The sequence below is a fragment of the Micropterus dolomieu genome, unplaced genomic scaffold (assembly GCF_021292245.1).
Source record: "Micropterus dolomieu isolate WLL.071019.BEF.003 ecotype Adirondacks unplaced genomic scaffold, ASM2129224v1 contig_8660, whole genome shotgun sequence".
NCBI classification, from domain to species: Eukaryota; Metazoa; Chordata; class Actinopteri; order Centrarchiformes; family Centrarchidae; genus Micropterus; species Micropterus dolomieu.
The window spans coordinates 24,291-46,300 of record NW_025737646.1 but is presented as its reverse complement, the minus strand read 5'-3'; the positions used below and the strand labels follow the sequence as shown (position 1 = coordinate 46,300).

Here is a 22,010-nt window from a genome sequence, read left to right as displayed (position 1 = left end):
CAGACGATTCCGTTGTGAGTGTCATCCTACTTTTCAGTTTGCTTTTAATGATGGTGTTCGGGAGACAAAATGATGCATGCATTGCAGCCTAAAGCATTTGGCTTGGTATCTTAAAGCCTACAAACTACAGCAGGGGAATCTTAGGGATCCCATGGTAAAAAACAAACATTATGAGATTTATTTATTTTTTTTAATGCAGCTGTCATGAATAGAATTAATTCAGCTTTAGTATCAGTGTTGACAGACTTAACTATAACTACTGCACGACTAATTGCTTTTAATATGTTGCTACTTATGCAAACCCTACAAGTGTGTGAGAATATAATGTGGCAAACTACTAGCACATCCTGTAAACACAGACACAAAAGAAATCCAATACTACCTGAGAGACAGTTCCAGGGTATTTGCTTGAACAAGTACAAACTACAGCTTCAATAAATGCCATCAGGTTGATTCAAGATCCTCAATAGTCTCAGACAAAGTCAAACACTGCGAGCTACACCAGACTGGTGTTTTACTGTAGGGCCTATTTTACAATGTAAGGTGTTTCTCTTATTTTGTCCACCTTCTGTCTGTTCACTGTTCTACTATTGAGCTACAGTGTGAAATGTGTAACACAAAGTGTGAGATACCATTTGAATTGTAAATATAGTTTTGAATAATAGTTTTAAATAAAGCTATTAAGGTTTTTGCAGCGTCAGTATCCATGCTCTCCACTGAAGTCTAACAAACACCCTTTATTTCATCCAACAAGCTTTTGCATGAAACTTAGCATCTATTGTTGTCCCATCGGCACGTCCTGAAAAGCACCTCATTACGTGATCAAACAACAGATCCACGTTCTCCTCTCCAACTTCCACTGAAGTCTAACAAACGCCATTTATTTCACCCAACAAGGTTTTGCATGAAGCTTAGCATCTATTGTTGTCCCATCTGCGCATCCCAAAAAGCACCGCATTCTGTGATCAGACAACAGATCAATAAAATAGACATAAATAATGAAACATGCACCAGCCTTGTTGAGATGCCAGCTACATCCAGTCTGTCTACAGTCCCAGTCTACAAAAACAAAACACAGATATGCATCTAATCTCTATATTTATTTGTTTTTAGTTCAGGTCCATGTGATAAAGCACCTGGACTTCTTAAAAACAGCACACAAAGAACGTGCGTAATGACTTTTGTGGCGTACATCAAAAGGAAAGCCATTGTAGAAAGTAGTTAAAGGGCGTTTTTCATCAAGGCGCCACTGAAAGTATACAATATATTTACTTAAAAAATGAAGTGAGACATTAGGTTGGCGAGTTATTTGAAAAGTGACATTGCAAATGCATTTTTAAATACACGCTTGCTCTTAAAACATCAATGCCATTAAAGTAACACGCACTATTAAAGCTTGATTTTATTTTGTGTACATACTTTTGTAAATCCACTTGCAAAAGATACTTTTAGATGATACCAGGTTGTGTAAATGTAAGCGATATATCAGCTAACCTTTTCATTCTGCAATAGCGCCTACGTTTTTTTAGGGTTTTCCATTACAAGCTCTCAAGTATTTTCAAGGTTGTAATTTTTCACTTTTATTCACTTTGGCTTCCTCAGTCCTCTGGCCACCTCCTTTGAGAAGATTTATCTGGGTTGGGTAACTGACGAGGTCAAGCATGGACTTGCCCGACTCTGTGATGTTCCAGATGGGAGTTAAATTTACACTAATCCTGCGACAAACCCACTTTGCTTTAAGAGGTAAGACACGTAAAACCACAGCATGAGGGAGACATTCCTGACCCATCTGAAAGTGATCAGCCAGTGAGCAGCAGAGAATTCCAGCAGGGGTTTAGATGCTTATGAATCAGATGCTATCATAAGTAATGTACTGTATGGCCTTTTTTTACTCATCACACAGATGCATGAGCTGGAATAATGAATAACACACTTTATCAGTTCCTGCACCACAGGGAGGTCAGAGGTCAGGCTGAGTTCCAACTCAGCTGGAATTGGTAGCACTTCAGTGTCTTGTTCAAGGACATAGACCAGCTTGAACCCCAGTTCGCTGCATGATGGAAGGTGTGCAATATGCCACTGTGCTCATCCCCCACAAAGGCGCAGCCACTGGACTTAAATAAATTACCTTATTTTGTCTCTCTTAAGGACTGTTTCTATTGTATTAAGTGTTTTATGAATGGCTTAAGGGAGTCTTTATTGGTTGGACTGGAACATTAATCTGTGTTTTGGATGCAGTGGTATATGTTATATAGCATTAGTTCCATCCTTTAGGCTTGGTGCTGCAGCCAGGCTATTTAAAGCTCCTCAATGCACGTTTTTTTCTCCTTGGTATTGTTAAGAACCTCCAAGAGGAGGAGCTCTGTATAACTGCTACAGAGCTTCCCCAGCTGTATCAAAAATAACCAGATACAGACAGGGAAGTACCGGAGGTTTTGTGTTATTCCCTTCTAAATAAAATTGTTGTATTTTTACTTTTTCTTTAGAAGGTTGCAGGTAAGGGATGAAACTGTTTCAGAGCGTTTTGTGGATTTTATTTACAATTGTCAAATGTGGATTTAAATTAATTAAATTTGGAGCTCGAATCCATTAGGACCTCTGCTTTTATTCTGAAAGTCACCACCAGAACTCCTGCTATGCATTGTGTCTGACTTGACGCTACTTCCCTTGTCTGTAGTCCACCTCTACAGCATGCAAATTACCGAGCAACTCCAATATATCGCAGATTGGTTAACTACACAGAGCGCGCGGCGCGGCGCGAGAGCTGGACGCAGTGCGCGCTTTGATTATTTTGAGTGGACTGTAAAAGGCGAAAGAATAGCCTCTTTTTAATCACCATACTGTTTTGTCCTGGTGGCTCGAACCTGCAACTTAATCATGATTAATTGCGGGGAGGCTGTGTGAGGAGGGCTTAACACTCATCATCCCGGGACCGGAGTGATCACCGTGCGCTCCTAGTGCAACGGAATAATAAGCAGCCCGCGAGTGTGTGTGACAGCTTTTTAAGAGTCGAGAAAGACTGTGGACCCGAGAGGACAAGTGGGGACTGACGGACCCTGTGAAGTTTCCCCGTGTGTCAGCCTGTTTTTAAGGACCAGAGAGAAAGTGCGGTGGGGGTTAGCCCCTCTTCAATGCGTCGGTTCCCCCGTATAGTACTGATGGACTGAGTACGGTGACATTTGAAGCAGCCTTCTCCTGTTTTCATCAGTTTTAGTCGGTAAGCCACCAAGCAAGAATATTTCTGTGTATAGCTTATTTCTCTGAAATGTCACATTGTAATGTGCTTATTACTTTTTCGTGTTGTTAAAATTATGGAGCAGGTGGGCTTTGTGGAAGCTTCCATTCAGCTGTATTCTGAAATAGCCGATTAGCGAGGAATCCAGGTGTCTATTATGGGCAGGTTCCAACTAGCTAAACTATGTTATGGAGCAGTTTTGACCATTAGGAGAAAAATACACTTTATGTGGACTGACCCGTCAACATAAAGAATAGAACGAATAGAATAATTTTATGACCTAGAGACATTCTTCATAAAAAGTGCCTGGACTTGACAGGAAGGTAACAGAGAGGGAGAGAAAGCTTTCCTGAGGGTCCTCCATTACCTCCAGCACACCTGGCTGTTTGCCACACGCAGTTACAGTATCCTACGGCGCCTTGCAGGCTTATGGTGATCAAGACTGGTGCTGTACATATGCTGCTTTTTATAACCCCCCCCGAAAATCCCTAAAACTTTGGTTTAAGTGGCTCTATTTATTTATAAAACTGATTCAAATGCCCAATAGTTCAGTATTCTCTGGCTCACCTTCTTTTTGGGGGGCATTTTACCATAGCTAAATATAGTGGCTTTTGAATATTAATAATTACCGTTAGTGGTCACAGGTGTGTTTAATGGGGACTGCGTCACGACAGCTAACAGACCTCAGCCAATCAGAAAGGAGGATATCTGAATCAGAATCCTGTTTTATTTGCGCAGTAAATCTCATTTACAGTAATGTTAACATTAAGCATACATTCCTGGGCCATACTGTAGATCAGGACTGATTAAATACACCTTTACTTCACCCAAGCCTAATAAATCAGTTTGCACTTTGGACTACTGTTTCTTTCCCTCCCATCTCAGGGTGAGGTTACAGTCCTATTTAAGTGCAAGTTAATGAAGGAAAGAACTGTCCAATTAGCTTTAAGTTGTGAATTGCATAATTGAGTTTGGATCCCAATTTTTGGCTTGGATGAACCAAAGATTCATAATCTAATAGCTTAGTTATAAGGACCCCATAGCATAAATGTATGCACTGTTGAAGCCGTATGTGTCTGAATAACTTGAATTGAGTTATTGATTGATTGTTTGTGGAGACACATGAACCTCTTAATGAATTATGCCCAAACTCGGGATGACTCACACTGTATGCTGCTTTGTTCAAGTGCCTGCTTTTCCCCAATAATCTCTCAATAACAAGAGGTCTGCCTGTAATCTAAATCGATGAAAAATCTCCCTCTTTTCTCTAGCTGTAAAGAACCAGGGGTTGAATACCAATAATCAACCACAGAAAATTGTTGATTAGATCCCTGTTGAACTAATTGCTTGCAATAAAGCGAAAGGCAAATGTGTGTTTGAATAGGTGGGCTTGTAATGCGTGTAATAACCAAAGGAAATTAGTCTGCAGTTTTAAGTATCAGCTCAGGGGTGTAACAGGGAAGGAGGCATTGTGAAACTTTATTAAAGCACAATACTTTTAGACAGAGAAAGCCTGCAGATATATTGGAGAGCCTCTGCTACTCTAAGACGAGGAGAAAGTAGGCAGCGCTAGCCCACAGAATATTGAATCAGTCAAAAAAAAAAAAAGGGCTGGAACAAGGGGCAAGGGAGTTGAACTATCTCTTGCCTCTTGAGTGGGCGGATGTCATAATTATCATTTCTCCAGGATTGCGGTGGAAGGCCGCAGGCGCTGGCAGAATCTCTGCAGATATGTGGGTGTAGTGGTGGTGTCGACCCTGCAGGGCAAGCCACATCACTTCCAATACAGAGGGAAAAGGGACAAGTCCCACCATAATTGGTGCCTGGGAACACTGCAGGGCGCTCCTAGGAAGCGGATAGACGGTCAGAGCTCGTGCACGTACATAAACAGTGCTGGGGACGTGTGCAGGCGCACAGAAACGCACTCTCACACACGCACGCTAAAGCAATAGAATGCAGGGGCTCTAATCTGCTATGCCATGTCAGGCTGAAATGACACAACCCCTAGCTGGACGCAACAAGTCTCACTATCTTGCTTTCTCCTCCTTAGTCTCCCTCTCATTCTCTGTTTCAGCCCCCAAGAAAAAAAGAGCTTGACTTTAAGCATTAGTGGATGCACGCAACTGTTGGTTGGTGACCTCCAAGTGAACAGGGAGGGGAGGTAGGGTGTTGCTCGGCCAGGTCGTTGGTATGTGAAGCTGCATGTGTTGCAGTAAGGTACAGCTAGTGTAAATTGGACTAAATTAGCAGGTAGGATGTGTATTGTGAAAAGCATTCCCTGTAAAATGCTTTCTATGTAATTGTCAGACAAGGTATTCTGTATTATTAAAACTAGCTCTTACCTGTTTGTGCTTAGTCCTTGTTGTGTTGCAGTTGTCTGTAAGTGTGTTTTCTGCAACACCTGGAAGAGAAGAGACTCTTTCACTTGAAACTCGTCTTGCCATAGACCTCTCTGTCAAGAGACATATGAGTTGGGAGCTTCAGGCCTTTGGATCTCTTATTGGAGTCTGGCAAGTCTGGAGTCAGTGAAGGAACAGCTCTTAAAATCATTTTCAACAGATTTACAATTTTCTTTAAAGTTGTGCTACTGATCAATGTTTTAAACTGACATTTTTACAGAAATAACAATGCACAGTGTAACGGTGTTTTGTTGTCTTCTTGAAATAGACATTCATGACAGGTGCTGAGTCTGGCTATCTCTCTTGCTGAATGCGTAAATACATTTAAAAAAAACACTGCTGTTTGGAAAAGTAGCACATAGAATATGATGGGCTGTGGTTAGCGTTCTGATGAAATGCTCAGTGAGCAGATTATTTAGGACAATAAACACCCCACTGCCTTTGTTTGAAATGCAACACTCCCTGCTGTTGCATCAACGTCACGTGCGATAGGCACACATTTCTGACGCCAGACTGTGTGGTACGTGCTGTGTTGGGTGTAAATGCATTTAATCCTTAGTTTTCTGTTGTGATCCTAAGCATTTTAAAGGTGCCTGGCAGTAACCCATCCCCCCAAAAACAAAAAACAAAAATGGAATCATAGATGTTGGGGCGTTTTAAAAAGAAAAATTGACTTGGAAGCTTTAGTTCTTCGAGCAGGTTTTAACAGAATGCGTTAGAATGCTGTCCAGCTTCCTTAAATGCCCGCCGTGGCATTCCTACTTAATTGATCTTGAAAGGTCTTGTTCAGTAGGACGATGCAGGTCAGCTCAAGTCTCTGCAGTTGTTAAGTCATCAGACACTCAATTAACTCAGCCACTGTACCTGATCTTTAAAAAGAAATAAAGGGCCAAGATTCAAGATACTTTGAACTAAATCTGCATTAAAGTGGCTACCTTAAGTGTACTCTAATATATTTATTTAAAGACATTCTAGACAGTGCTTTTATGTAAAAATATACCTGTTTTATCATCTTAACTCCTAAACTGGGACTACAACACACACCCGACCCACCCAAACTGAGATTCCGTAAAAAGATGTCTTCTTAACAACCGTGATCAAGCTTTACAGTGCGGGTTTTACTTGTTAGGAGAGTTTTATGAAGTTAATGCCCATTATGGCGGGTTTTTTTATCCGTTACTCCTTGTGTTTTGGCAAAGCAAGTAGGTAAACACCCTGCTTTATGAAAGTAAGTCCTATGATACTATGGTGAACTAGATTACACACTAATTTGCATACATACTTGCACAGACATGACATCTATCCATCATCTAACCACCTTATCTTGTTATGACCCATAGAGTTGAACTGTGTTCCAGTCCTTTGTAAAAATGTTTTCCACCCATCAACCCAGAAGCTCTGCCTCTGCCTGTGGACTATTTAGGTTTGCTCTGTCTGATACTGGCAGTTCCAACGAGCCTTATTAGTTCCATTGGTTGTAGACTGGATTTTCTTCAGGCCGTGGCATCAGTCTGCTCAGGGTGTCAAATGGGAGGAGTTTTGTTCTACTGGCTCTGCATCATAAAGCAACTTAAAATGATCCCAGCGTGACACAGTAATGAATTATGAAAGTGTCTGGTGAATAAACAGGGAGAGGACAGGGCTGAGATAGAATCAGATTAGGGTATACACAATCCAACCAGTATTTTCTGTTGGAGGTAAAAACTTTCCAGTGCACGATTCACAAACGGTAGCCCATAATCTGTGACTTTGTGTTAATCTTCTTTCCTGTTCTTAGCTTTTTTTTTCTACCACAAGAGCCGAGGGAACTTCTGGATTTTTTTGTTGATTTTTTTTGCTGGGTTAGTTGTGAAATAATACGCAGAGATTATACGCTGGCTCACCATTGTTTTGTTTATTTATTTAGAAATGTTTCATTCTTCTCATTGACATGCACGAGCTCAGCATACTCAAATCCCCACATATTTACAGAATCACTTTACAGTATGAAAGTAATAGTCTGGATGATGGCATTGCAACCATCAGTGAAATGTAAAAAGATATGCAATGCAAGTATAATTTAATATGCCATGTTTCCAAAGTTTTTAGAAGTTTCTTGACTAACTGTTAACTAAATTGATACCATTTAGCTGTTACTAATGACTACATCCATTAGCAGATGTGATCGTAAAAACAGCTTATGACTTTATCTTAGTTTGCCCAATTAGTAAACTATGCAGGTTGCTGCTGATGAACTGTGAGCATTAACCAGTTACACATCTGCCAATTAAGGATGCAACAAATACACACATGGCACTGTAATCTGTCATAAAACAGATTGTTGTTGATTCTTGGAGTACATGTGAATGTAATTTTAGTCACATGGAGTGTCCATGATATATACATCTTGTTGCATAAGAAGGTGATAGTAGTATTTAGATTTAAACTTAAACAGCTTTCAGATGGCCAAAATGAGTTAATATGAAAGAATATTTTCCACTTTGTAGCTGATATCTATTTTATAGAGCATTCGTGTGATTTTTATTTATTGGCTAGTTTAAAAACAAAATGAAGGAAGAAAGTTTGTTTCATGCACAATTTGTAGCCAACATAAACCATAATTTTATTAGCCTCTTATTCCTGTTGTGCCGACACCACGTTGTTTTCTAGGTGGTGCCCTTTAGATTGTTTAGCCTCAGTAAGCATTCCTGTCTACTTATAATGTGTGGGTCCTTTGAGACTGAAGTTTGTGTATCAGACAGCAGATCTACACCTATTTATGGAGTGAATCATAAGACTGTCATTACCGTTACCATGTGGCCTTTTTTTACTGAGGGTAGGTACTCTTGTAAAAGAGCACAGAAAAACAGAACAGAAAAAAACAGAGAGACTTATGACATTTACGGAGGACATCCAAACTTAAAGTGGAATGCGTTACTAAATATGTCTAAACAACTTATGAGCTCAATGTTGTTTTCAGAAATAATTATTAGTATCAAAACTCTGCAACAATGATGAGAACAACGGAACTAGAATATATATTTTTTGCATATTTGCTTCGCTTGTGATGGGCCAGACTTTCCAGTTAGAGTAGTGTCTGTATTGAGTATTCTGAATTAATTTATCTATAGTTTAGCAGTCTTGCTGGGCAGTGGTTAGTCACTCCTGAATATAATGTACACAGATGTCATAGCTTACAAAATGTACCTTGATGCCACTATACATTGATGTTATCTGCCTGCTCATTTCTGGAGAAGTAATTACTGTGCATTAGTTAAACAGACCATTTGAAATACAGACCTGCTAAATCACACTTGCCAGGAGAGCACCCCCCCTCCCAATGCAGTCTTTGTGCTTCTATTATTAGTTCTATCATGCATATGTTTGCTATCAGAAATTAAGGCCCACAAGCTGAGAACAGTAAGAGAGGAGGCTATACAGAGTAAGTGAAACAGTGTTCTTGTACATCTTGTTCTTTATGTTCACATAGATGTATGTCGTTTCAGTGTGTAAAGCAGTTCAGTACATCAGGCCCCGCTGCTTATATCTTGCCATATGATCAGCTGCCAGCTGTTAGATCTCCTGCATGACACGAGAAAGCGCACAGCTGATCCAGCTTTTTTTCACAGGCCACTGATGATGTTTCTAAAGACGCAACCCTTGTAGCAGCCAGCAGAGCACGGGGCATGATCCTCGCCTCCCTGGTCACCGAGGCTGCGTGCTTACAACACTGCCAAAAGGATCTTTGTTTCTGCATGGTAGAGCAGGTGGTAGAGGAACTATGGGTTGCTACAGCCTAACTGGTATCCAGGCGGAGAATGTGGTTTCCTTCAGCTGCAAATGGTGCTCAAGATGTGTTGACATTGTGGATTTCTCAAAGGAAAGGAGATAAATAGAAAAATATAGGCCACTTCAGGAACTTGGGAAAGTATGCACCATCCTCTGCACTTTTCCTCTGACACCAAAGCTCTAAACCCTGGGTCAGAAGGCTGGTAAGAGCTAGTATTCTTGGTGCCTACATTGGGACATGAGTCTAAGAATAATCTTCAGCCTAAAAACAATTTGTGCCTGCTTAGAATTCATCATCATAATGTTGGATGTTGGATATTGGTTATAGACTACATATTACATTTTAGCTTATAGGCATCACAGCAGTATATTAAACACCATTTATATGGTTCCGACAGAGAACCTCAGACGTCAGTGAATTAAAGTGTACTCATTCAACATCCCTGTTGTCTAGATCCATAAATCACCATGACTGCAGGTAGCCTAGCAATGAGGCAGACTAAGGTCATAAAATACTACGAACTGAGGTAAAGCTTTTGAAAACAAGTTGAAAACCAAGAAAATTCTCTCCACAACACATCCACTCAATGTCTTTTTAAACACAAATATGGAGTGACTTTTATCAGTCTTGACGGAGTTGGGAGAATGGCTCTATCTGTCGGATGCCACTAGGGAGAACAAGCCTTTCATACTTGTACATCAAGTTTTCCTCACGCTACAGAAAAAGGAATTAGGGTTCTGCCTTATGGGCTATTTGTGGCTCCAGCATGCTTTACTTACTTTGACAGTGACGAGGACAGAACATGACTACAGCTGTGTTCATATTATCTAAAAATAATGTCCCAAACTGTCAACTGGATAATGCGCACGCCACTTTGTACAGTTTAAATCCAGGTATATGTTGTGTCGTCACATACTGTATCTGTATTGTGTCAGTTCACTGCAAACTATGACAAATATGTAGCAGATAAAAAATAAGTGGTACTGCAGCGCTCTGACCGTTTGCTGCATGAAGCGTGTACAATCAATGGAAAGTGAGGGCACATGTGCTTTGTGCTCTTCAGTAAAGATTACATGCTCAGTGTGACTCCTGGCTTTCCAAAAGTATGGCGAATGCCATTGTCTTCCAGAAGTGTTGGCAAAGTCAAACTGTGTGAAAGTCAGAATCTGACCATTCAAACTGAAAACAGGATATACTGTATTGGAATAGTTGCAAGAAGCAAACTATGTTTGTCAGTTTCAATATAATTGTGATTTTTAGTGAGAATTTTAATGTTGCATGTTGTGAGTTGGGGAAAAACCTGACGTCTGACGCTTCCTGTGAAGGAGGTAAAAGTCAAAAGAAAACTCATTTTAGGTACCAACAAAGTCTAAAAGTTGAACTTGAACATGTCATTGTGAGTGACGTGCAGGCTTGTTTAGTGTTTAGCCATAGCATGTGATATTCTACATCTGATTCTGTTGGCTGTTATTATCAGCCACTGTCTTAGTATTGAGTAACAGGAGTATATCATGTACATTGATCATCAGTGAATATGACTAAATCTGACCAATATGAAAAGACGACAGTTTCTCGGTGTTCTGCACTATTGGACAAATATCATGATAATTATAATATAATAGTATTCATTACTTATAGAAACAGAAGAAGCCTTGTTACCGCAGCATCATATTATACTCATATGGGGCATTAGACTTCCATTAGGCTATGGAACACTTCAGTACACTGGGAAATGTATAGCTGGCCCAAATAATGTGTGATCATGCTGTGTATTGGTCTGTAAGTGGCCAAAGCCTATTGTGTATGTTACAGCTCTTGTAGAAAGGTACAATGCATGATACATATTCCATCAACAGATTATTCTTCTCCGCTTTCCCTCTGCTGTCTTCGCCTCCTCAGCTCTGTACTTTCAAACACCCCTCATTTGATGTTGGACGATGAGTTGGCTTCACACATGCATGAGGGGAGATCTCACAGGGCTTCGGTAGATCTCTAATTGAATTGTCAGAACAGCAAGAGATGCACATTTAAATTTTGAAAAGAGAGTGCAGCGGAAGACTGGCACCGGAAGAGCGTTTCATCTCCCGTGCCCGTCACACTGGGTCCCATGCAACATTGATTACCTGAAAAATGGATCAGTTAGAAAAGTCTGTTTGAAATACTGAAGAAAGAGTGCATCGAGCCAAAGCCTTTCCATATCTGCCCTCTGCAGTATTATCATGCAGTACGAGATATCATCTGGCAATACCCTGTTTAATTTTGTGTTGTCTTACAAGCCATCAGGGTCACAGAGGTGACTGCCTGAGGTACCAGGACCACCACCAGACTTCAGAACAAACAAGTAATGAAAAGGAAATGACCAACAATATTCCTGGGTGCCAGGTTTTGGAGCCAATTATGGATTGTTCACTGTCTAAACAATGCATATTTAATAGGTCTGACAAATTAGATTTCTGTGTTTCATTATACTCCACCACATTATTTTCCATTGGTAAACATGGGTAATTGGAGCTCATAGGCAATCATATCGGCCCATTTTTTGCGTATTATTGGTTCAAGATGGCTGTTTCTTAGCTTGCTGTGACGTCTGAAAGACTTGATGTTGTGGGAGATTGTGTAGCCTGCATTTAAGGTCATCTTCTTCCGCTTGCATGTCTAATATTTCCGAAGAGGTTATCAGCAACATTATTACAGGTGAATTTCCCTATTTTCCTATTTTAGGACTGTTTCATTTCTGTAAGATATATGAAGATGACATGAAAGGTTTCCTTCCAAAAAGCAAAATAGGTTGTAGTTGGCACGAGTTACCTAAAGATTACTGCTTACCATTTGAGAAATACCTTTAGCACTACTATTTCATGTGCACAATTACTGGTTTTCTAGTTTCTTGTCATTTAAAAAGATTTTTCAGTGGCGCGCCTCCCCCTCGTTGTACTGCTGTGCAGGCTGACTCAGAGCCCTGGATGTCTCTGAAGGCGAGAACATCATTTTTCTGCTGTATTGTGTCTGATGTTGTGGTGATTCCCTGTAGAAATGGGTAAGATGGATTATTAATGCATTTAGTTTGTGAAATATTAGTTAACTCGGTAGGTAGATTGTTAATGATGATATTTAAAGAGATTTATTTTGGTTTGGTCAGAACAATGTGTTTACGTATTTTTTTTCTCTTGGTTCGTGTGATCACGAGAGGTTCATATTCTCTTGTGGTTGCTGTAATTTTTCTGTGTTTCCCAGGTCTGTGGAGTGAGGGTTGTGATTCTAGATCTGTTGTGGCTGAAATGTTTGGAGCAACCTTGGGGTATATGCCGGAATACATCAAAGATGTCGGACATAGTGTTGCCTTGGTTTTCTTTACCCAACAGCAAAAAAAATGTACTGCGACATGGTGATATAGGCAAAAAAAAAGTGAGAAAGAAAGGAGAAGTTTCAATTTAAGAGACTTCTTCAAAGCATTTGTCTCTTGAGCTGAGCTCTTTAGGGGTTTGGTTGTCTCCTCAGGAGCCGGGGGTTAGCCAGACTTTCATCAGGGCTAACTAAATATATTTTTCATGCTCTCAGGCTGTGGCAAGTATTTAAATTAATATATATTTAGTTACAGCGGTGCAATGGATAGATGTACATGTTGTGTGTGCATAGAGTACTCAAATCCACATTCAAAACCGCATTTTATGCCACACAACTTGCTTTAGGGCACAGGCAATTCCAAACACCCCCTGAAAATGTGCCCTACGTCTCATTGACTTTCAATAGGGAGGAAGAATTTTCTGGTCAAAAGAGGGTCGAGTGCCATTTATAAATGGATCATGAGTCAGAGGTTTCGGTCTCTGACAAACACTGAACCTTGCCTAGTCTTGTTAGAATGAAGCTTTCCAGATGCTAATCAGATTTGTTAACATGAACAGCTGCCATCTTTCCATATCTTATTTCTTCGAAGAATTCTGTAGGTTCATAGTGGGTATCTAGTTATCCTTGGTTATGGGAAGATGTCTGTACTCCACCAGTCACCTGAGAGTGATCTAGCCTTTGATCCATTGAGATTTTAGTCAAATGAATGTAGTGTATTGTGGTATGGCGCTAAAGCCTCTCATTAAAATCACATGTCAGCGCGTCCCTTGTCATTCAACATAAATCCTGCTAACAATGAAGTTTGAATTGTATTCATAACGAGCTTCAACTTGCTTTAAATAGGCAGTGTCGTGCGTGAGCTCTTCCTGATGCTTTTGTTCACTGCATGCAGATCAGTGGAACAACACAATCAGATTAACAGTATAAGAAATGAGATTGATGAAAATGGGTTTGGCGTGTGATTAGTTCACTTTCAGTCCAGTCGGGTGAGAGTTAATTGGTAGAACAATAAAGACACGACCATACATTTTCAGTTCATTGTTTAGAGTGCCTGTTATGAATGTTGCTTTGACATGGACCCAAAATGGACTGATCTGACTTCATCATTTGTATGACTCACACTGAGTAAGTCTTTGTTCAGATGAGTCTGCAAATAAAGGGCAGAAAAATCAGTCAAATGAGAAAGTCTTTTCTTTAAAATGTACCATTATACCACTGTGAGTCATTGGAAAGAGATGCTGCCTTACTGTCATTGCTCACCCTGTGAAATGTATTTACTCATTGGTAAAATGCAGAGTCCGGTTAGATTCTGATGACTGTTTTATATGGATTATTAGGATTCCCATTAGCTGCTTGCATGGTTTACTCCCATTCCTCAAGTCCACCCAGGACACACAGAAAGAACAGAACATATTAATACTGGTGAGTTTATAAAGAAGATTTTTACAGAATAAAAGAAACGGAGAACAGGGAGCGTGTAAACACTGTTTGATATTTCCGGTTATGTATTTTTCATGTATTTTCAGTTTATAAAGACAATTCTACACAAACACTTTAATCGTAGATGAGTGGGACTTCCCCTCATGCATATGATGCACTATAAATGTGATTTTACGCTATTACACTTTTATACATACAACAACCAAAGTTCATGTATTGTAACACATGAAACTTGTATGCCATTTGGATCACTGGGATTGAATATCATTCTCAGACATTTTAGAATGGTTGTTCAGAACAATACATTTAATGTGTCAAACTTTTCATGACTTGTAAAACAATGTACACTTAATGTTCTTTCTTTTCCCGTCCCACCCCTTCTGCCCATGCTTCTATCTTTTCTCCACAGATATCTCTGACCGAAATGCTGCCCTGTATCATTTTCATCGGCGTGTTTGTCACTGTGGCCCAATCCCAGGATATTCATCCCTCACAGGCATCATCCTCTATTAGTGAGTCGTGTGACTCCTTGTGCTCCTGCGAGGGGAAAGATGGCATCCTTCATCTTAACTGCGAGCAGAGAAACATCAGCAAAATCTCCCAAATCAAAGTCCCGTCAGGCGTGCCCTTCCACCTGAACCTTTACAAAAATGACTTAGTTGAGCTCCGCGCTGAGGAAATGGAAGGGCTTAAGAATGCCCTTTCGCTGCACATCGGGGGTAATAGCATACAAGAGCTGGAACCCGGGGTTTTTAGCACTCTCAGTTCACTGAAAAAACTCCACATAAATAGCAATTTCCTCGTCACTCTGAAAGAGGACACTTTTCAAGGCCTGGTGAATTTGGAGTTTCTCCAAGCTGACACAAATTTCATTCGGGTCATCGAGCCAGGGGCCTTCAACAAACTGATCCGCCTCAAGGTCCTCATCCTCAATGATAATTCCATCGAGTTTTTACCCAGCAACATTTTTCGGTTCGTGCCCCTCACCCACCTGGACTTGCGTGGCAACAAGCTCCAGACACTGCCTTATGTTGGGTTTTTGGAGCACATCGGACGGATAATGGAGCTTCTCCTGGAGGACAATGACTGGGTCTGTGACTGTGATATTTTGCATTTAAAAATCTGGATGGAGAACATGAGGGCCCAGTCAGCAATCGGAGATGTGGTTTGCAGCACACCACATCACCTTAAGGGGACTATTCTGGCTAAAGTCAAGCGGGATGTTCTCTGCCCGTCCCACGCAGATATTAACCTGGAGGAGCCGTCAAAGTCCCTGGACATGGTTGTTACTCCCTCATCCAAAGTTTCTCAGAGTCCCAAGTTGATTAATGCCAAAGATGACGCCAAGGTACCGACACCGTCTCACATTCCCAGCAGTCCTTGTGTGGAGCACTGTTCTTGTCACAATCACCCTGTGGCTGGGTTTTTGATGCATTGTCAGGACAGGGGAATTCAGAAAGTATCAGATATCGGAATACTCCAGCAAAGCCCCACTAAATTGGTCATGACAGGAAATATGATTCAGAAACTCCTGAAGTATGATTTTGTCACATATGATAGTTTAGAATTGCTCAACTTGGCGAACAATAGAATTGATTACATTGATAATGAAACTTTCCTCAGCTTGAGCAGTTTGAAAAAATTATATTTGAATGGCAATAGAATTGAAAAGCTGTTCTCCACAATGTTTGTGGGGCTCCACAATCTTGAATACCTGTATCTGGAATACAACCTTATCAAAGAGATTGCTCCAGGCACATTTAATCCCCTGCCGAACCTGAAGCTGTTGTCATTAAATAACAACCTGCTCAGCTCTCTTCCGGCACAGATATTTCGCAATGTTCCCCTCACCAAATTAAACCTGAGGAAAAATCTACTTATGCACCTGCCAGTGAGCAACGTGCTTGATCAACTCGATTCACTAGAACAGATTTATTTAGAGGACAACCCCTGGGACTGCAGCTGTGACTTGCTAAGCCTCAAACAATGGGTGGAGAAACTAAGAAAGGACACAGTGGTGGGCTCCATTTTGTGTCACACCCCAAATAAAGTGATGCAGGCTGAACTAAGAAGCCTTCGTCATGAGGTGCTATGTCCCGGTTTAGGGACCTACTACCCTATGTCCCCAGATTGGGAGGAGAGCGTGACAGCTACACTGGGGCCTGACAGCACTGACAAGGGTTTGTTCAGCTCGCTCACGGACACCGTCCCACTCTCTGTGCTCATCTTAAGCCTTCTTGTTTTTGTCCTCATGATTATCTTCTGCTCAGCTGGACTGGTCGTGTTTGTGGTGCACCGGCGGCGGCGAAGGGCAAAGAAAAAAGCAGCCGAGGAGCAGCCCCGGGAGAACACCAGCAGCAGTCCCATTCACTTACATTACAGCATGTACGGGCAGAAAACTACACACCACACTCTGACACAGAGAACAGGGTCTTCCTCTCTGTACGAAGAGAGATCACATAGTCCTATTGTGCAGATCTGTCGCAACCCCACCTACTGCTCCCAGCACAAGGAACACGACATGGATTTGGATTATAGCCTCGACGACCCCAGCGCCAAGCATCACGTCTGCCGGAGTCTCATGGAGAAGGAGAACACCTCTCCACTCACAGGAAACCCCAGCTCAAAGTTCAGACCCATGACTGGAGAGTGCCCCGCAGAGTTTGTCACTCTCGGAAATCCCAACTCCTTGTACAGGAACATTCTGGAGAGAGAGAAGGAGCTGCAGCAGCTTGGAATAACAGAGTACCTTAGGAAAAACATGCCACAGCTTCAGTCTGCTGTAGACATGCAGGTCCCGGGGCACCAGGAGGAGTTAAAGCTAATGGAGACAATAATGTACTCACGACCACGCAAGGTCATGCTTGAGCAAACTAAGAATGAGTACTTTGAACTTAAGGCTAACTTGCACACTGAGCCGGACTACTTGGAGGTTCTGGAGCATCAAACTGCATTTAACTGAGCTTCAACAGGAAAAAAAAAAAAAAAAACTATATATATATATATATATATATATATATATATATATTATCTCTTGAACCAAGTGCCTTTTCCTGTTGGCCCTCTTGTACTTTCCACAGTGTGAAATATATACATCATGGGCACATCACATCAAGTTTAACTGTAGCACAGAATGTAACTGGTTTATTTTTTTGTTACCTTTTGTTGACAGCCATGTCATGTAGCTGGTGAAAGGTGTAGTATTTCTGGGCAAATGTAACTTAAAGAAGCTATTGCAGTCTGTTGAGCAGGCCTGGTTTGAAACCCTCTTTGAAATCCACTCAATGAGCTTTTTATGATTGATTAAATTTCCACGGCTCACTGCCACCAAATGAATTGATCCGCACAGCGCACACCCCCTTATTTGACATCCTGAAAGGATAAAGCAGATGTTTGGAAAGAAGTGAGTGAATTTCAATCACCACTTGACCCAGAATTGCGGTTTAATCAGTCTATCCTGACTCTGGGTATGACCTGATTACACCCTCTGTCAACATAAGCCAGCTAAAATGCTGTAACCAGAATGCTCATTGTGCCGTAGAGTCAGTAAAATGCCAACTGTACATTGGAAAACAGTGATAGGAGTGTGATCCCACTGCTATTCTCCTGTCAGTTCTTTTGTTCCATCCAATACGCTGCGCAGTTGCAGACATAGGACCTTTTATTTATTTTTTATAAAAACTGGTGATATTCACCGAAAGGTTGTTTGTTTTTATTTTTTTATTTTTTTCCCTCACAATCAGTAAATACAGCACTTAAAGTACATTATATTATACACAGCTGTAATCTTGTAAAAATGCATTGCACTAATCAGATGCCATAAGATGGTGCATGACAATCAACAGAGTCCTGCTGAAACCTTTTTGTTTGTTTTTTAATTTCTTCCAGAAGAAATGACCCACAAATGTGTATCATCCTTCAGTGTGTGTTTTGTATATGTGCGGACGAATGTGAGATTGTGTTTAATGTCACTAATTTATGTCTGACAACATTCAAACAGCATTCAGGAACATCGCTCCTTCCTCATTCTGACACTGGCTGATTTGGAACTGTTTTGAACTATTTAGAAGCGGGGCATATTAATCTATTAGCACATGAACGGTTAATGACGAGCAACATCACCCAACAGAGAAGCTCCATTTTCCCATGCACACAACCTGCCGAATGACTTCAGCTACATTTCCTCTGTTTCTCAGCTCTTATTAAAAGCAATGGACTGTTGGTCACTGACATTTGCAATGTGGACATTGTCAGGATTTATACTATACACTCCATTCATACTCTTGGAAACTCATTCAACTTTGAAACGGTTCATGTAAGCACACACTCAGTAGCTTTTCTACTTAACTAGATAATTATTTATTCTGTATATTTTGTATATACTTGTGTTCCATTATACCTTTGGTTTTTGTGTGCCTTCAGTGCTGTACAGAATATAAACAGAAGTTGTAACTGATAAACAGAAAATAAAGAGTTGCAATATTACATAAAGTTGGAACTGAATTCATGGTTAGCCATAGTACAATGTGCATCCCTATTCAGACAACGTCCATAATGTTACATTATTTAGATACTGTGCAAGAAAGCGGAACTTCTGTAGCCTCTCTGTGGGGCTGTCTGTTGGCTAATTGACTCACCGACCACCCTGAGCTGCATCTACACCCCAAAATAATGACATTTTCTCTTTAATGTGTTATCAGACCTCAACAGAGTATATGAATACAGTATGTGCATTCATGTAAGTGTGTAAATATGAATGGTTTCTTTTCCTGCTGTGTGAATAATTTACCCCCTCACGATGGCTCAAACCTAGTCCTTAATCACACAACAATGGCTGCAGGGTTTTTCACTAGCCGTGCTTTTCTGCATGGCATTCATTTTGTCTCTTTCTCTCTCTCGGGGGAAACAGTGGACCCTCTGTAATTCCTCCATTTCCTATCATAATTGATGTATCTGAAGCTCCTTTGCAAGAACACACGCGTAACCTCCCAGGTTGAAACAGACGTGCAGCACTCGCATACAAATACAGAGACCCTGCCAACATGAATAAATAAATGCTTGTAGATTTGTATGCAGACACGCATCATTTAAAGGTATGCAAACTCACAGAGGCAAACAGACCGGTAACCCCCCCCCCCACACACACACACACACATTATCCTCTGCTGCTTGATCCTGTGAGACTCATAAGCAATATGCTCCTCCAAAGGTGAGACATTAGCAAAGTGCATAACTGTGTTCAGAGAAATTCTTTACTTTAGGAGCTGACTTCAAATAAATGGATTCACTTTTGAAGTCAGGCTCACCAAGGTGGCCATCTTGCAGCAATACCACTGTTAAATACATTTAATAAGATAAACAACCAACCGCAGCTAAAAAGAAGAGATAGTGAGGATACAAATTTAATCAGAAGACTGTTATGTTATGGCTCAGCACTGGTAAAATCTTCTTTATGGTTAAATTTAAGCAAGGATTTTGAAAATGAAATATGTACTTTTGTCAGGATCACCCAGCCTGACGGGCGTGTCAAAAACGTTTTGTAGCTACCTTAAAAAAGAAGACTTAGCCCAGGAATTATTTGATTATTTTTAAATAAAACAAACAGCCCGTAAGAGAGAGTTTAAGGAGAAATGTATGCTAAACCATTTTTCAATTATATTAATATGAATAATTCATGTTTGTCTTCATTTTAGATGACTGTGTCACCACAGCACTGCATTTCATAAAGCTTCTTCTCCCTGGAAACTTTCTTGTGCACTCGAGAACAATAACATGATGGCAACCTCTCGCTAACATCAAGGTCCCCCACATTGAGTGGGTGATGTGATCAGGTCTTGATGCACTTTGCTGCATAAATTTGCACAATAATGAGGAAAAATGGTGGGATATTAGAGCCAAGTACCTCTTGTTTGGTATAGGCTAGCTCTAATGACTATGGATGTCCGTGTTTAGGGGCAGATTCTGCAAAGTAACACTGTAGTTCACACACAGATATACTGTAATCATGTGCAATGCAATTACTGTATGTGGGAGAGTGAGCAATGGTACTAATTCTCATAATAAGCCTGAAAGTTCAAGGTAACCAATGGTGAGAGATATTTACATTTATTCATTTAGCTGACACTTTTATCCAAAGCGACTTACAATTGCTATACATGTCAGAGGTCGCACCTAGGGGTTAAGTGTCTTGCTCAGGGGACACAATGGTGGATGTCTCACTGTGGGAATTGAACCCAGGTCTCCCACACTAAAGGCAAGCATCTTATCTATGCACCATCACCACCCCAGGTATACACAAAAAATATTCTTCGTGCTACACATACTGAACTCAACACACCAGTGACCAACTGTGGCTATTTACATTTCATTCTGAGACTGCCTGTTTGTTTTGCACCACAGCCAGACACAGATCATATCTTGTGACGTGAAATGTAATTACATAGAGTCACTACACTAAAGTGTTTTTTACACATGAGCACAAATAATGTGTCTGATACACCAGACAACACAGCATATTATTGCAAAAGTAGTATTTGTGTTGCCTCCATTAATACAGGCAAAGTGGACTTACTGGAGTGTCCACTGTCTCATTTGTACTGCAGATGATATATTTGCTTTATTAGCAAAATGCTTTCAAAGAGCGATCTGAAAAATCTATATCATCTCACCCAATTATCATTTTATAAAATGGTCTATCTGTTACATCCCTGAACCACAAGTCATTAATATTCATATCTGAGAGCACAACAACAGAACATCTCTTCTGGGCAGCGCTATCGATCCCTCTGTTGCGTCCAATAGCTTCACCAGGTTCTCGGTAGTATGCTGCAGTCAATGAATGCCTCACACATTACATTATCCAGGCTGCAGGCTGTACGTCGTTCCTGCCTTTTAGATCCTCCTGACATTTAATGAACAGTGAGTGGCAGAAATACAGAACAATGGCGCCATTGGTTATAATTGCTGGAGGACAAAAAGGGTTTAGTACATGCAAGAGGTGAAAAGATGTAGGTTGAAACAAGCTGCTGTTCCTCAGGGGTGGAAAAAGTTTTCAGAAATCAGAAAGTTAAGCAAAAATACCTCATCTAAAACTATTTCCTTTGACGTAGTAACTGTTGGGGGTAGGTTAATCTATAACAATGCGTCATATTTTAGAAGATGATCATATATTTTTCATGTAAAATCCTATCCTGCAAGGAAATAAGTACCAGTTGGATCAATGTTGTTCAATAATTCCCTCTGAAATTTAGTGAAATAGTGAAAAATACTGGAAATGCTAGATTTACTTAATCTAGATAGGTCAACCGGCCCCAACCCGAAACTGGGTTATGTAAATATGAAGTGTTAGGGAATTAAAGGGGTACCCGAGTGATTCAGTATTGCACTTGTCTGAAGTTGAGGTACTTGCAAGACAGATTTAAAAAAGAAAAGAAGAATGGTCAAAATCATGTATCATAAATATATATTTATATATATGTTTATTTCTGCTGTAGTTGGTCATTTTAAAATGGGGGTTTTGGAGATTGACTTGCTTTTGGAGCCAAGTGGCCATTCAATGAAGTGCAGTTTCTGGCACTTACCAACTAGAACTGTATAAATGGATGTATTTAATATACGGAAAGCTATTTCTAATAGCTGTTTCGGCCCAGTTTATATAGCATCAGTGAGGGTAGATGCATTCCATTTTACATAACGTGATTAATTATGTTTGTTCAACTCATCATAGATAATAAAGTAATATAATATAAATACAATAAATTGATGTAATGATAAAAAAAACAATAAACCGTCATATAAAGCAAAGAACATTTCATGTCCAGAA

General features: G+C 40.4%; 1 protein-coding gene across 3 annotated transcripts; it reads left to right on the top strand.

Annotated features, from left to right (window-relative positions):
* Nucleotides 1-1,672: 1,672 nt before the first annotated feature.
* On the top strand, nt 1,673-18,666 carry slitrk6 (SLIT and NTRK-like family, member 6). 3 transcript variants are annotated; one of them, XM_046041660.1, is made up of 3 exons: nt 1,673-1,743; nt 14,086-14,170; nt 14,598-18,666. In XM_046041660.1, exon 3 carries the CDS (start codon nt 14,613-14,615, stop codon nt 17,148-17,150), a length of 2,538 nt encoding a protein of 845 aa, XP_045897616.1. In that variant the 5' UTR covers nt 1,673-1,743; nt 14,086-14,170; nt 14,598-14,612; the 3' UTR covers nt 17,151-18,666. The 3 variants fall into 3 exon arrangements, with proteins under 3 accessions (XP_045897616.1, XP_045897615.1, XP_045897613.1); XM_046041659.1 differs by lacking the exon at nt 1,673-1,743 and adding an exon at nt 2,727-3,217; XM_046041657.1 differs by lacking the exons at nt 1,673-1,743; nt 14,086-14,170 and adding an exon at nt 2,727-3,217.
* The last annotated feature ends 3,344 nt before the right edge of the window (nt 18,667-22,010 follow it).